Source organism: Staurois parvus, unplaced genomic scaffold (genome assembly GCF_062004578.1).
Source record: "Staurois parvus isolate SC_StPar_1 unplaced genomic scaffold, SC_StPar_1.0 ptg000325l, whole genome shotgun sequence".
In the NCBI taxonomy this organism is placed as follows: Eukaryota; Metazoa; Chordata; class Amphibia; order Anura; family Ranidae; genus Staurois; species Staurois parvus.
The window spans coordinates 92,809-102,920 of NW_028318121.1; the positions used below are offsets into that span (position 1 = coordinate 92,809).

The 10,112-nt window shown below is 41.8% G+C and overlaps 1 protein-coding gene across 1 annotated transcript; it reads right to left on the bottom strand.

Annotated features, from left to right (window-relative positions):
• Nucleotides 1-1,525: 1,525 nt before the first annotated feature.
• On the bottom strand, nt 1,526-4,310 carry LOC149457325 (E3 ubiquitin/ISG15 ligase TRIM25-like). The gene has a single exon (XM_089683857.1). The coding sequence runs from the start codon at nt 4,250-4,252 to the stop codon at nt 2,675-2,677; it is 1,578 nt and encodes a 525-aa protein (XP_089539983.1). The 5' UTR covers nt 4,253-4,310; the 3' UTR covers nt 1,526-2,674.
• Nucleotides 4,311-10,112: the final 5,802 nt, after the last annotated feature.

The following is a 10,112-nucleotide window of genomic DNA, read 5'->3' on the forward strand; positions in this document are numbered from 1 at the left end:
AAGGAGAAGGAGAAGGAGAAGGAGAAGGATGAGAAGAAGGAGAAGGAGAAGGATGAGAAGATGGAGAAGGAGAAGGATGAGAAGAAGGAGAAGGAGAAGGATGAGAAGAAGGAGAAGGAGAAGGATGAGAAGAAGGGGAAGGAGAAGGATGAGAAGAAGGAGAAGGAGAAGGATGAGAAGAAGGAGAAGGAGAAGGATGAGAAGAAGGAGAAGGATGAGAAGAAGGAGAAGGATGAGAAGAAGGAGAAGGAGAAGGATGAGAAGAAGGAGAAGGATGAGAAGAAGGAGAAGGATGAGAAGAAGGAGAAGGAGAAGGATGAGAAGAAGGAGAAGGATGAGAAGAAGAAGAAGGAGAAGGATGAGAAGAAGGAGAAGGATGAGAAGAAGGATGAGAAGAAGGATGAGAAGAAGGAGAAGGATGAGAAGAAGGATGAGAAGAAGGAGAAGGATGAGAAGAAGGATGAGAAGAAGGAGAAGGATGAGAAGAAGGAGAAGGATGAGAAGAAGGATGAGAAGAAGGAGAAGGATGAGAAGAAGGAGAAGGATGAGAAGAAGGATGAGAAGAAGGAGAAGGATGAGAAGAAGGATGAGAAGAAGGAGAAGGATGAGAAGAAGGATGAGAAGAAGGAGAAGGATGAGAAGAAGGATGAGAAGAAGGAGAAGGATGAGAAGAAGGAGAAGGATGAGAAGAAGGAGAAGGATGAGAAGAAGGAGAAGGAGAAGGAGAAGGATGAGAAGAAGGAGAAGGAGAAGGATGAGAAGATGGAGAAGGAGAAGGATGAGAAGAAGGAGAAGGAGAAGGATGAGAAGAAGGATGAGAAGCAGGAGAAGGATGAGAAGAAGGATGAGAAGAAGGAGAAGGATGAGAAGAAGGAGAAGGATGAGAAGAAGGATGAGAAGAAGGAAAAGGATGAGAAGAAGGATGAGAAGAAGGAGAAGGAGAAGGATGAGAAGAAGGAGAAGGATGAGAAGAAGGATGAGAAGAAGGAGAAGGATGAGAAGAAGGACAGTTCTGTGACAGTTTCTGTCTATTTCTGACAGTTCTGTGACATTCACTCCATACAGCGGTTGAAACATTGTATCTATTTGTTTCCATAAATGACATTCTGCAGATACACTTAGAGGAGCTCTGCAGATACACTTTTTGCCGGCTTGGAATTATTCTTATTTTCATCCTACTTCTTCTTCTTCTTCTTCTTCATCCTCATCCTCATCCTCTTCTTCTTCTTCTGAGGATGAGGATGAGGATGAAGAAGAAGAAGAAGTAGGATGAAAATAAGATTAATTCCAAGCCGGCAAAAAGTGTATCTGCAGAGCTCCTCTAAGTGTATCTGCAGAATAGAGGAGCTCTGCAGATACACTTTTTGCCGGCTTGGAATTATTCTTATTTTCATCCTACTTCTTCTTCTTCTTCTTCTTCATCCTCATCCTCTTCTTCTTCTTCTGAGGATGAGGATGAAGAAGAAGAAGAAGAAGAAGTAGGATGAAAATAAGAATTCCAAACCGGCAAAAAGTGTATCTGCAGAGTTCCTCTATTTCTGACAGTTCTCTGAGAGCTCCTTCACATGTACAGCGGTTGAAACATCTGTATCCTAAATGGAAACTAATAGATACAATGTTTCAACCGCTGTACATGTGAAGGAACTGTCAGAGAAATGTCAGAAATAGCGGAGCTCTCTGCAGGGACACTTTTGCCGGCTGATCGGGAAAAATCCAATTCGCGCACCCGAAGTAGGCAAATATTCGGATTCGCCGCGAATCAAATTTTTCCTGAAATTCGTATCGAATTCCGGTTCGCCTGGTTCGATTCGCTCATCTCTAGTCTTAACTATTAGCAATGAAGCAGTTAATATCCACCTCAACATTGTGTCCATGAGGGTGAAGTGTACGTAGTTCATAGACCCAGCGAGTCTCTGCCTGGGAGACTGTTCTAGTCTTGTGAAGCCCCCTCCAATGCGGGGATATCACCTCTATACCCGTAAATTTTAATGAGGTGGGGTCCCTATTATGGAAAAGCCTGTAATGGTTGGAAAGCGAATGATCTTTATAGCCTTTCTTTATGTTCGCCACATGCTCACGTAGGCGATCTCGTAGGCGTCTGGTTGTCCGTCCTACATACTGTTTTTTACAGGGGCAACTAAGAAGGTAGACCACAAACTTACTGTGACATGATATGAATTGCTTGATATCGTATAATTTCCCGGTTGATGATGAGGAAAAAGTATCAATCCTCCGCTTACGGGTATTAATCGCACCTACATATAATGCACTTATTGCACGGATGGAATCCCTTCAGTTCATTGAAAAAGGTCAATTTAGCGGGGGGATTCACTACATTCGGTGCAATACGGTTTCTGATGGCCGAGGCCCTCCTGAACATAATTTCAGGTTTATTGGGTAGTATTTGTGATAGGACAGGGTCCATCCTTAAAATATCCCAATTCCTCGTAATCAATCTTCCTACTTGTCTGTATTGCACTGAAAACGTAGTTACAAACGGACATACCCTCTCGTGTTCTTTTCGGTATATATGAGAGCATCTCATTCCTGTCCAAACCTGCAACCTTGACTAAAGAATCATCAAGTTCAGTTTCTCTATACCCTTTCTCAAGGAATCTATTTTCCACCAATCCCGTCCACCCTCCCTGTGATGTCACCACTCTGGGCGGAGTTCTCACTTTTCCCGATTCCCCCCACAGATCTTTATACAACCTCTCCCTACCCATATCCCGGCATGGAGGGGCTCAGTGAAGGTGGTGGTGAAGGTGTGGAGGTGTCGGATCGGGTCACACAGATCATAAAAGGAGATCCGCCCGGCCTCATAATCCAGATCTATCCTGACTCTGGTACTGGAGGGATTGGGGGGTAATGAGATCCCTTTACTGTCATGTCTCACCCAATACTGACCACCATCCCTGTACAAACCCCAGGACTTGTTATTCCTTCCAATCCCTGTCTGCCCTCCTCTCCTGTCTATACTGGGGTAACACATCCCGACTCCCCATCCATCTGACCCCCCGACATCCACTTCCCAGTAATGTCTCCCTGAGGAGAAACTCCGACTGCTCAACACCTGAGAACGATCCTGAAATCTCTCTGGTGTTTCTGGACGATTCTGGTTTCTATCTGACCTGGATACAGTTTTCCTGTCATCTGATATATGGAGATTATTATGAGCTGTGTTTCCATCCAGTAATATGTCCTCAGCTCCCTGTATATAGAAGGATACATTTCTCTCTGTTATTATATCAGATAATGTGTGTAATGTGTGTGATATCCCAGCCACATCCACCCCCCCTCCATCATGGAGGAGTTCCTCATGTCTCTCTCTGTCCTCATTATCTCCATCCTCAGTATCACACAAGTCACCTGTGTCTGATTCCTGTAGGACAGTCAGTGGATCCGTCATGTTACACAGCTCCTCAATGTCACGCATCTTCCTGGACAGCTCCTCCTTCTTTATTTCCAGATCCCGGATGAAGATGGAGACCCGCTTTGCCCTCCTGGAGATTTCCCTCAGGACTTTCTTCTTCAGGTCTTCCAGACGTCTCCTGAGATCTATAAACAGGGCAGTGAATCTCTCGGTGTCACCAGCTGCTTCTTCTTCTACTTTCCTCCTGTGTTCCTGCAGACTCTGGACTCTTTCCTCCATCTCCTCTCTCTTTGTCAGAAGTTTCTGCAGAACATTCCTCAGTGTCTCCTTCTTCTTCTCAGAAGCCTCATCCAGTGACTCCATCTTATGTCCTTTATGTCCTCCAATCATACAACAAGACACACAGATACAGGTGTCATCCTCAGTGCAGTAATACTCCAGGATCTTCTTATGGATGGAACATTTCCTGCTCTCCATGGACAAGGTGGGGTCACATAAGATGTGTTCTGGGGACTTTTTGTGGACTCTCAGGTGTTTATCACACAGAGAAACCTCACAGAGCAGACAGGATCTAACAGCAGGTGCAGGATAGTCCACACAGTGAGTACAGAAGACCCCGGACTCCTCCTGATCAGGCTGAGCAGACAGGAAATTCTCCACTATGTTACGCAGTTTTATGTTCCTGTGCAGTGCAGGACGATCCGGAAACTTCTCTCTGCATTCAGGACAGGAATATCCTCCAGACCCCTCCTGTGTATCCAGAACACGATCAATACAGACCCGGCAGAAGTTGTGTCCACATCTCAGCATTACAGGATCTGTATAAATGTTCAGACAGACGGAACATTCCAGCTCGGCTCTCAGATTAGCAGACGCCATCGCTGACAGCAGGAGAAATGAAAGTCTCTGACACCGGGGAAGAATGCAGCTGGGAGGTGTCACTTCCTCCTACACAGGGCGAGGCTGGGCTGTGACTTGTACTTTGTTCATAGGATTCATTATATGGAGGGACACCAATATTGAAAGAATCTCCTGCAGAACAATGTGCCTGTCTCAGGAAAATATCGGACACTTTGGTGAAAATTAGGGCCGGGGTCAACAAACGTTCGTTCAGAACTGATTCTCTTTCCATACAAGTGAACAGGCATGCAAAAACAGATTGAAACTGTCACAGATTAAAGCAATAAAACTTCTACTAAGCTGCCCCTTGTAGTCCTACAGACCAGCAGACAAGCCGATACGTCCTCACTGGTAGTTGTACAACTCTAAGGCTGCATTCACACTGGAGGGTTTTGTAGCTTGAAGATCCAAGATCCAAAAACACTCAAACTTACAAAATCAATTGTTCTCTATGGCGCCTGTTCCAGTGATCAGGTGTGAAGAAGCACCATAGAGAACAAGTCATTTTTTAGGTTTGAACTTTCTTGGATCTTCGATCTTCAAGCTACAAAACCCTCAAGTGTGAATGCAGCCTAGGGGGGCCACCTCACCCCTTTACACCCGAACACATATTAGTTACACAGGTTCTGGGGCTGATGAAGGTGGGAATTCCACTCACTTGATGCTTTATCTGCATTCAATTAGCCCCAGAACCTGTGTCATTGATATGTGTTCGGGTGTAAAGGGATGAGGTGGCCACCCTAATGCAGCCTAACATGCAAAGCTGTTCTGTATCTTGTAGTCCCACCAGCAGGCGCCCTGTTCTGTCCTTGTTCCTGCACAGGACTATAGAGGACTATAGACGTTGGCCATCCTCACCTGATGAATGATATAATCAGCTGACGGCTAGTCCCTGCTAAGCTTGGCTACCTGTCCTGCCACAGCCAATCAGAGTGGCTGCATCCTCTCAGAGAGGCTCAGATCAGCAGAGACCATGGCTGACAGCAGAAAGCAAAGTGACAGTGAAAGTCTCTGACACCGGGGATAGAATGCAGCCAAATTTTGAACCCTTTCACTGCCAGGTCCGTACGCCGGAAGCAGTCAGATGGCTCCTCTGCCGCCGATTGCATCCACAACCCCCACATATACACACGTATGACCATAAACACACACGTCAAGGTGCCTACATGTGAAAACATTGATTGTGATACATGTTACATATCGCCGCACACACCGGAGTGAGAGCAATAATTCTAGCACAAAACCTCCTCCATAACATGAAACTGATGACCTGTAGGGGCTTATGAAGTGCCGCCTATAGAATATATAGGGGACTGAAGTTTGTCACCATTTCATAGGCGCACATAAATTTAAGGTTTGGCATGTTGGGTATCTATGTACTCGGCACAACCTCCTCTTTTATATTTTACCAAAAATGTGGGTAATTGATTGCATTTGTTTGCCCTAAAACTCACTTTAGTGTAATTTGTACTGAAATTTTGTATTTCAAACAGTATTGTGCGACATAAAAAATTGGAACTACCTCTATTTTATTCTCTAGGGTGTCTGCTTTCAGAAGATATATAATATTTGGGGATTTTCTGTAATTTTCAGGCCTAAAATGATTTTTTAAACATGTGTGCAAAAATGCAAAAATAGCTCTGGCAGCGAAAGGGTTAATATTTACCAATACAGGCAAGGCTGACCTTTGACTCATGCTTGTAAAAAAGCGTAAGTGCAATTCAAAATTTAGTTACTGGGTGGTGTCCTCCCCATAGACAAATAGGGAGATACGTTAGGGAGTAGGAGGAGCTGGAGTAGAGAGTCTGAGAGAAGAGGAGTGAGACTCTGGACCCATGGGACTTAGTGGGGCCCATTCTACAGAAATGTAGTGTTCCAGTGATTGGTATTCCCCAACTGGTAAAGTTATAGGTAAAGTTGATCCAGGGAATATCTGATTGCCTCTCTGCGGATCAGGAAGAATTTTTTCCCCTGTAGGAGCAAATTGGATTATGCTTTGCTGGGTTTTATGCCTTCCTCTGGATCAACAGTGGGTATAGGATTATAACTTCTTTTTTTTATGGCTGAACTGGATGGACTGGATGTTTTTTCGGCCAGACTAACTACAGTGGGGATGGAAAGTTTGGGCACCCCAGCTAAAAATTTGTATTAATGTGCATAAAGAAGCCAAGGAAAGATGGAAAAATCTCCAAAAGGCATCAAATTACAGATTAGACATTCTTATAATATGTCAACAAAAGTTAGATTTTATTTCCATCATTTACACTTTCAAAATAACAGAAAACAAAAAAATGGCGTCTGCAAAAGTTTGGGCACCCTGCAGAATTTATAGCATGCACTGCCCCTTTTGCCAAGCTGAGACCTGCCAGTGTCATGGATTGTTCTCAATCATCGTCTGGGAAAACCAGGTGATGTCAATATCAAAGGTTTTAAATGCCCAGACCCATCTGACCTTGCCCCAATAATCAGCACCATGGGTTCTTCTAAGCAGTTGTCTAGAAAACTGAAACTGAAAATAGCTGACGCTCACAAAGCTGGAGAAGGCTGTAAGAAGATAGCAAAGCGTTTTCAGATGTTAATATCCTCTTTTCAGAATGTAATTAAGAAATGGCAGTCATCAGGAACAGTGGAAGTTAAAGCAAGATCTGGAAGACCAAGAATAATATCAGACAGAACAGCTCGCAGGATTGTGAGAAAAACAATTCAAAACCCACGTTTGACTGCACGATCCCTCCAGAAAGATCTGGCAGACACTGGAGTTGTGGTCACTATTCCACTACAAAGAGATACTTGTACAAATATGGTCTTCATGGAAGAGTCATCAGAAGAAAACCTCTTCTACGTCCTCACCACAAAAACCATCGTTTGAACTTTGCAAATGAACATATAGACAAGCCTGATGCATTTTGGAAACAAGTTCTGTCGACCGATGAGGTTAAAATTGAACTTTTTGGCCGGAATGAGCAAAGGTACGTTTGGAGAAGAAGGGGCACATAATTTAATGAAAAGAACCTCTGTCCAACTGTTAAGCATGGGGTTGGATCAATCATGCTTTGGGGTTGTGTTGCAGCCAGTGGCACAGGGAACATCTCACGAGTAGAAGGAAAAATGGATTCAATAAAATTTCAGCAAATTTTGGATGGTAACTTGATGCCATCTGTGAAAAAGCTGAAGTTAAAGAGAGAATGGCTTCTACAAATGGATAATGATCCTAAACACACCTCGAAATCCACGGGGGATTACATCAAGAGGCGTAAACTGAAGGTTTTGCCATGGCCTTCACAATCTCCTGACCTCAACATTAGAGATGAGCGAATTTTTCAAAAATTCGATTCGCCTGATTCGCCGAATTTTCCAAAAAAATTCGATTCGATTCGAATTTATTCGCCGCGAATTTTACTTATAAAAAGGGTTTCTAGGCTTCAGAGAGCCTTTATATTAGTGCAGAACACTGTACCTTTAATTTAAATGTCCTTGGAGTCTGCTGGGGAAGAGAAATAATACTGTCAGTCAGTATGACATGCAGATGAGTGCCGTCGATCTTAGAATCACCGCACACTTCACTCATTTGGGCAGTCACGGGGCCAAAGAAGAAGAAGGAGAAGAAGCAGAAGAAGAAGAAGAAGAAGAAGAAGAATGAAAAGAATGAAAAGAAGAAGAAGAAGAAGAATGAAAAGAATGAAAAGAAGAAGAAGAAGAAGAATGAAAAGAATGAGAAGAAGAAGAAGAAGAAGAATGAAAATAATGAAAAGAAGAAGAAGAAGAATGAAAAGAATGAAAAGAAGAATGAAAAGAATGAAAAGAAGAATGAAAATAAGAAGAAGAATGAAAAGAAGAATGAAAATAAGATGAAGAATGAAAAGAAGAATGAAAAGAATGAAAAGAAGAATGAAAAGAAGAAGAAGAATGAAAAGAAGAATGAAAAGAATGAAAAGAAGAATGAAAAGAAGAAGAAGAATGAAAAGAAGAATGAAAAGAATGAAAAGAAGAATGAAAAGAATGAAAAGAAGAATGAAAATAAGAAGAAGAATGAAAAGAAGAATGAAAAGAAAGAAAAGAAAAATGAAAATAAGAAGAAGAATGAAAAGAAGAATGAAAAGAATGAAAAGAAGAATGAAAAGAATGAAAAGAAAAATGAAAATAAGAAGAAGAATGAAAAGAAGAATGAAAAGAATGAAAAGAAGAATGAAAAGAAGAAGAATGAAAAGAAGAAGAAGAATGAAAAGAAGAATGAAAAGAATGAAAAGAAGAATGAAAAGAATGAAAAGAAGAATGAAAAGAAGAATGAAAAGAAGAAGAAGAATGAAAAGAAGAAGAAGAATGAAAAGAAGAATGAAAAGAATGAAAAGAAGAATGAAAAGAATGAAAAGAAGAATGAAAATAAGAAGAAGAATGAAAAGAAGAATGAAAAGAATGAAAAGAAGAATGAAAAGAATGACAAGAAGAATGAAAAGAAGAATGAAAATAAGAAGAAGAATGAAAAGAAGAATGAAAAGAATGAAAAGAAGAATGAAAATAATAAGAAGAAGAATGAAAATAAGAATAATTCCAGTAAAGCAAAAAGTGTATGTGCAGAGTTCCTCTATTTCTGACAGTTCTCTGACAGTTCTTTCACATTTACAGCGATTGAAACATTGTATCTATTTGTTTCCTAATAAAAACATCTGTATCCTAAATGGAAACAAATACATACAATGTTTCAACCGCTGGAAATGTGAAAGAACTGTCAGACAGCTGTCAGAAATAGCGGAGCTCTCTGCAGGGACATTTTTGCCGGCTTTTGAAGGGATGAAAACGGCCGATCAGGAAAAATTCGATTCGACCATCCGAAGTCGGCAAAAATTCGGATTCGCCGCGAATCGAATTTTTCCTGAAATTCGAAACGAATTCCACTTCGCCTGATTCGATTCGCTCATCTCTACTCAACATAATTGAAAATCTATGGATAGACCTTAAAAGAGCAGTGCTGACAGACAGCCCAGAAATCTCAAAGAACTGGAAGACTTTTGTAAGGAAAAATGGACAAAGATACCTCAAACAAGAATTGAAAGACTCTTGGCTGGCTACAAAAAGCGTTTACAAGCTGTGATACTTGCCAAAGGGGGCAGTACAAGATATTAACTCTGCAGGGGGCCCAAACTTTTGCAGACGCCATTTTTTGGTTTTCTGTTATTTTGAAAGTGTAAATGATGGAAATAAAATCTAACTTTTGTTGACATATTATAAGAATGTCTAATCTGTAATTTGATGCCTTTTGGAGATTTTTCCATCTTTCCTTGGCTTCTTTATGCACATTAATACAAATTTTTAGCTGGGGTGCCCAAACTTTCCATCCCCACTGTATGTAACTATGTAACTGGGGTATACCCGGAGATGTCCTGGTGCCCTGGATAGGAGGGAGATAGGAACAGGACATACTGTAAATTGCCTGGGAAAGTACCAATGAAAGTTGAATGCCTTGAAGTTGTGAAAGGAAAGCTTGGAAAAGTTATTGGCCTTGCCTCTTCTTACTACCATTGGCCCATCCATTGATCTGGTACCTGGCTCTGCCAGGGTGAAGTGTCGGGCATAGTATTGTACATGTGCTGGTGAATGTATGCCTTGTTTGCTCCCTCTGGGAGTGGGGACTCCCATTAATGTGGAATTAGGGGATGAGGCCTGTTAGGGGTACCCGGGAATGATACTTTATGCCCACGTTCTTAATGCCCGGCCTACATACTGTATTCATATGATTAGTTATATGGAGGAACCCAGATCATAAAAAGGAGCTCATACAGAACAATATGTCTGTCTGGGGAAATAAAGGTCATTGTGGAAAATATATTCCCTGGATTTGGAA

What these genes read in the sequence shown, in the direction of transcription:
- LOC149457325 (XM_089683857.1), bottom strand. Translation starts at nt 4,252, where the DNA reads ATGGCGTCTGCTAATCTGAGAGCCGAGCTGGAATGTTCCGTCTGTCTG.